At 40.5% G+C, this 6000-nt stretch overlaps 1 protein-coding gene across 1 annotated transcript in view; it reads left to right on the top strand.

The window, feature by feature from the left end:
• The window catches only part of unc5a (unc-5 netrin receptor A), a 416817-nt gene extending 412787 nt beyond the window's left edge, over positions 1-4030 (top strand). Inside the window, exon 16 of the mRNA XM_055643076.1 lies at positions 2276-4030. Coding sequence (XP_055499051.1) covers positions 2276-2441 — 166 coding nt within the window. The 3' untranslated portion in view covers positions 2442-4030. The remainder of the gene's footprint in view (positions 1-2275) is intronic.
• The last annotated feature ends 1970 nt before the right edge of the window (positions 4031-6000 follow it).

Genomic DNA, 6000 nt, shown 5'->3' on the forward strand with positions numbered 1-6000 from the left:
ATACTGACATGTGGTGTCTCTAGTTAAGTTATGCTCTCCCTTATTCAGAAATTCTCCAGATGGTTCTTAAAGATTTGGCACAATCTGGATTCATGAGGGAAGATAAATTACTTGCTCCCAGGTTTAATCCAGGTTCATATCGGCTTTTTAACCAGGAAAGGTATCAGAAAGATGTGGGAAAATGTAGCGGTTGTAGCCAATAAAGTTGCATTTATGAAACTACATTCATCAGACATGATTGATCTTTTGACTGATTTGCACTGGGTTGCTATCATTCTGCTCTACCAATGCACTCAAAGATAGACACAAAAAGCTGGAGTAACTTAGCGGGACAGGCAGCATCTTTGGAGAGAAGGAATGGGTGACGTTTCGGGTTGAGACCCTTCTTCAGTCTGGTTATAGATGTGGGAAACGAGAGATATAGGAGATGATGTAGAGAGATAAAGAACAATGAATGAAAGATATGCAAAAAAGTAACGATGATAAAGTAAGGCCAATTGTTAGCTGTTTGTTAGGTGAAAACGAGAAGCTAGTGAGACTTGGGTGGGGGAGGTATAGAGAGAGAGGGAATGCCGGGGCTACCTAAAGTTAGAGAAATCAATATTCATACCACTGGGCTGTAAGCTGCCCAAGCGATATATGAGATGCTGTTCCTCCAATTTGCGTTTAGCCTCGCTCTGACAATGGAGGAGACCATGGTGAAACATCACCATGCACCTCTGCACATCGACGGAGCTGATGTGGAAAGGGTCAGCAGCATGAAGTTCTTAGGACTACATCTGCCTGATGACCTGACGTCCACGGCCAACACCACAGCTCTGGTCAAGAGAGCCCAGCAGCGACTTCACCCCCTACGAAGACTACGGAAAGCAGGCCTCCCCACCACACATCTACGGACTTTTTACAGGGGGACTGTCGAGAGCACACTGACATACGGCATCACTTCCTGGTTCGGAAGCTGCAAGGCGTACGAACGGCACCAACTGGACAGGATAGTGAAGACCGCAAGCAGGATTATTGGTGCTCCACTCCCCTTCCTGCTGGACATATACAAGAAGAGATGCATCAACAGAGCCATCTCCATCATCAAAGACCCTTACCACCCATCGCATGACTTTTTCACCATCCTCCCATCTGGGAAGAGGTACAGGAGCATCAGCTGCAAAACCAGCAGGATGCTCCTCGGCTTCTTCCCACAGGCTATAAGACTGTTAAATGAACTTTCCCCCCTGCCAAGTATCGCGCACAAACCCCCCACACTGCAGCAGAGCCACTGTTGTGCCGCTGCCGATCGGAACGGCTGTTGAATGTTATTGAATGTTATTAGAGGGTTAAATTGTTCATGACATGTATTTTAATTTTAATTGCTATTTATTTTGTAACGAAAACTGAATGGACACTGGTTGAGAAACGTTTTTTTGTTTCCTCTGAGTATGCGAATACTCAGGAAATGACAATAAAGATTTACAATTACAATTACCTAGGACACAAAGGTCTGTGTGGGAATGGGAAGGAGAATTAAAGTGTTTAGCAACCGGGAGATCCACCAATGCAATCACTGGGGCGTCCAATGATGGAACCTGAATGTGCTTTGGTTCCCCTTATATCATGTCTCTCTATGAGCCCCCAGAAGTGGCTCAAGAACAGTGACCCCATTGATTTGAATGGGATTCAAAGTCCCGTGGAGTAGATGGGAAATGGTATGTTCAGTCATTTATTTTATTTAATTGTAATGTTTTTAAATATTTCCTAAAGTTTTCATTGATATTAACGTTTAATATTTTGAATGCTAAAACTTTGATGTTCTTCAACTTATTCATAACTAAGTTAGTAATTTATAAATATCTCATAATGTCATCGATTCTATAAAGTGTTACAAAGCATTTAGAGTTATATCAGGAAGTGAGGCTCCACCTTTATCGTTACCATCTGATAAATGTTGTCAGTCCGCTCTCTGCCCTGCCCTACACTGCTTGCGACGTGGTTGCAAATGAAGGCTCACTGTTGCTCTGTGAGCATTAAATGGGGATACGGTACGTGGAAGTACGCATGGTGTGAGAGGGAGTGTAAATAGCAAATCCGGGCAGCAGGCATATCGTATTTGATTCTGCTTAATGTAACATTTGGCCTGATTTAATTGCTGGACACCAAAGCCATGAAAGATAAAATATATTCACCTTATTACGAAGATAAATAATTTTCAGAATTAAGAAGCTCATGAATTAGAAAATAAAACTATTCTGAAGTGTACCTGTTTTTTTTTGTATTTTAACAGGTATCTCAATTATTTTGCCTCGAAAGCTAGTCCTACCTCCGTGATTCTGGACTTATGGGAAGCTCAGCATTTGCATCATGGCAACCTGAACCATCTTGCTATGATCATGGCGGAAATGGGCAAGCAAGAACCAATGATTTTTGTGGTGTCAGAGGCAGAGTGCTGAGGTAGCTTCAATACGTTACTGACCAATTGTGAACATCACTTTTAAGGGAAAACATATTCAGATGCAACTGATGTGTCGTTAAGCAGTAACTCTCTTCAGCTTAAACAAGATCAATCTATTTTCAATGCATTAAGGCTTCTATGTAGATTTGCTACTTTTGTGAATGGACATTGATGATGGAAATGGATTTTGTATTATCTTCACTAATTCCTGAAAGGGCTTCAAAATAATTACTGTTTGGCCCTGTGGTTCATTGGATAATTATACCACATATTTTAGCACAGAGCAAGGAAGGAAGACCCTAGATTTAATCTCTACTATGTTGATAAAATAATAAACTGTAACTAGGTTGGAATTGCCCTCAAGATTTCTAAGATTGATAATAGAGACAATGTATGTGGTTTATTTATTTGGTTTATTATTATTATTATTATTATTATTATTATTATTATTATTATTATTATTAGACAATAGACAATAGGTGCAGGAGTAGGCCAATCGGCCCTTCGAGCCAGCATCACCATTCAATGTGATCATGGCTGATCAAGGATGATCATCCCCAATCAGTACCCCGTTCCTGCCTTCTCCCCATATCCCCTGACTCCGCTATTTTTAAGAGCCCTATCTGGCTCTCTCTTGAAAGTATCCAGAGAACCTGCCTCCACTGCCCTCTGAGGCAGAGAATTCCACACTCACAACTCTCTGTGAGAAAAAGTGTTTCCTCGTCTCCGTTCTAAATGGCTTACTCCTTATTCTTAAACTGTGGCCCCTGGTTCTGGACTCCACGAACATCAGGAACATGTTTCCTGCCTCTAGTGTGTCCAAACCTTTAATAATCTTATAGGTCAATAAGATCTAATAATCAATAAGATCCCCTCTCATCCTCTCTCCAGAGTATACATTATTATTATTATTATTATTATTATTATTATTATTATTGTTACATGTACCAAGATCGAGTGAAAAGCTTTCATTTGCATGCTATTCTGGTAAGAAAAAGACTATACATGAATACAATCAACTCCACAGTGCAAAGATAAAGAGTACAACATTTAGTATGGAAATGTAAAATTGAAGCTCTGTAGGTAATTCATTCGAGGCTAATGTCAATGTGGTGTTGAAAATAATATTAGGATTGACTCCCTCCAAAAAAGGTCACCATTATCTTCATAATACATTTATTTGCCATTTTATTTATAATTATTTGCTATGAGCAGATTTAGTTTTATTGAATGTCTTGATTATTTTATTGAAAGAGTAATACAATATTTTATCCTTAAAGCTTTTTATCAACAATTTGACATTGTTGACTTTCAATGTATTAGATTAAATAAAGTTGGCAAAGTGGGTTAGCCACTTTTTAGGCTCGACTAATGTAGGCTTTATATCTTTTATATCATTTCCTCCCTGGTCCATTGAAATCCTTTACCATTCATTTATATCACCCCAACTCAATGCCTCTTTAAATATGCAGAATTATGATGGTTATGAACTAGCTATAAATTTGCCTCTAATGCTTTGGATATGGCTGGACCAGAAGTTATGTTTCCAGCATGTTATAATTTAAAATAACTTTATCTTGTCTCTTCTCACTGCAGTATACTTTAGTATCTTTGCATACATCTTTAGGCATTGTAATTAAATGAATCGAACATTCGATGACTGCATTTCCTTAAGCATTATTAATGTACATTGAACATCAATTCAAATTGTACTTCGTTAAGACTAACATAAGGAATAGCATGACTTGCTTTCTGGGGGCTCTGGCAATGGCATCAATTTGTGCATGACGTTCATGTTATGCTTTTGCCCTCAACTTAAATTGGACCTCAAAAGTTCACACAAGAGTAGTTTCAGTTCAAGCAAGAGCTCATTACGATGACTTGCTATTTAAAGGGATGTTCTGTTACCTAACTGAAATATGCAGCATGGAAACAGACTACCGAGTCCACACTGACCATCAATTACCTATTATGTTTTACGTTATCTCACTTTCTCATCCACTAACCTACATACTAACGGCAATTTACAGAGGCCAATTAATCCACAAACGCACACGTCTTTGAGATGTGGGAGGAAAATGGATCACCTGGAGGAAACCCAAGGGTGAACGGGCAAACTCCACACCCACACACAGCATCTGAGGTCAGGATCAAACCCAAGTCACTGGCACTGTGAGGCAGCAGCTCTACCAGCTGCTGACATTGTACGATCTGTATTATTGTTATTCTTGCTGGGCAGTTTCAAAACTGACTGCAAGCTACTGAAACGCATTCAAACAATCACATTTTGCTTACCAGGGACTGTTTTTCCCTGGGATTTTCGCTGCTGAGATAGTCATGTTATGTATTCCTCTGTGGTGAGCCTGTTGTCAGCACTCTACTATAGTTGTGTAGGAAGGAACTACAGGTGCTGGTTTATACTGAAGATTGACACAAAATGCTGGAGTAACTCAGCAAGACAGGCAGCATCTCAGGAGAAAACGAATGGATGACGTTTCGGGTCGAAGAAGTCTGAAGAAGAGTCTCGACCCGAAATGTCACCCATTCTTTCTCTCCAGAGTTGGTTGGCGGATCAGGAACCAAAGGCAGGCAAAAATTTATACCGATCTGTGATCAACTGCACATCCAGAGGTATCGCATCCCACCTGGACTGTCTGAGCAACAGTGCCTTTGCAGCCTTGGATTTTTCACGGCTGTTGATGCGGAAACATGCTGGATGACCTTTAGTTTTGCTCTCATGCCTGGACTGCTCATTACCTAGAAGTCAAAGTCATGCGGAAGCTCAGCTGCTGTGCCACTGGGTTGTTGCAAGTACCAGGTTTCACAGCATGCTGCTCACTGCAGTATCAGAGGTCACCCAGCCATCGTGATCGCTGAGAACAGATTTTGTGGATATCAGTGCGGTTCAAGTGACATCACAGGCGTTGGGATTTGCCAGCTGTGCAACCAGCTGTTAACCGCACTTGTGTGAAAAATACAGAAGACAGACTGCAAGGGGTTGGGGGAGAGAGGGGCAATTTTATTGAATGGTGGAGGCAGGCTCAGAATTTTAGTCATCACAATCTTTTTTGTGCTAGGGACTCTACTTTGTGTTAGTGCATTTTTAGCGGCTTTATATTAGTTTAGTTTAGAGAGAGCATGGAAACAGACATTTTGGTCCACTGAGTCCATGCCGACCATTGATCACCCTTTCTCGTTCTATGTTATCCCACTTTCTCATCCACTCCCGGCAGAATAGGGGCAATTTACAGAGGCTAATTAACTCTCAAGCCGCCGGGATGAGAGGAAACCAGAACACAGGTAGGAAATCCATAGATGTAGAATGTGCAAACTCCACACAAACAGCACCCAAGGTCAGGATTGAACTTCAGTCTCTGGTGCTGTGATATCACAGCTCTACCTGCTGCAATACTATGCTGCATTATTTAGAATGCTGATAGAGTTCCTGATTTCAAAATTATTGTTTTTCTAATTTGCTTTCTTGTTGTTTCTCAATAAGTTTTATCTATTTACCACATGTATTGTTAACAATTATGCTTAAATTGATTAACCATCAT

The sequence above is a fragment of the Leucoraja erinacea genome, chromosome 11 (assembly GCF_028641065.1).
Source record: "Leucoraja erinacea ecotype New England chromosome 11, Leri_hhj_1, whole genome shotgun sequence".
In the NCBI taxonomy this organism is placed as follows: Eukaryota; Metazoa; Chordata; class Chondrichthyes; order Rajiformes; family Rajidae; genus Leucoraja; species Leucoraja erinaceus.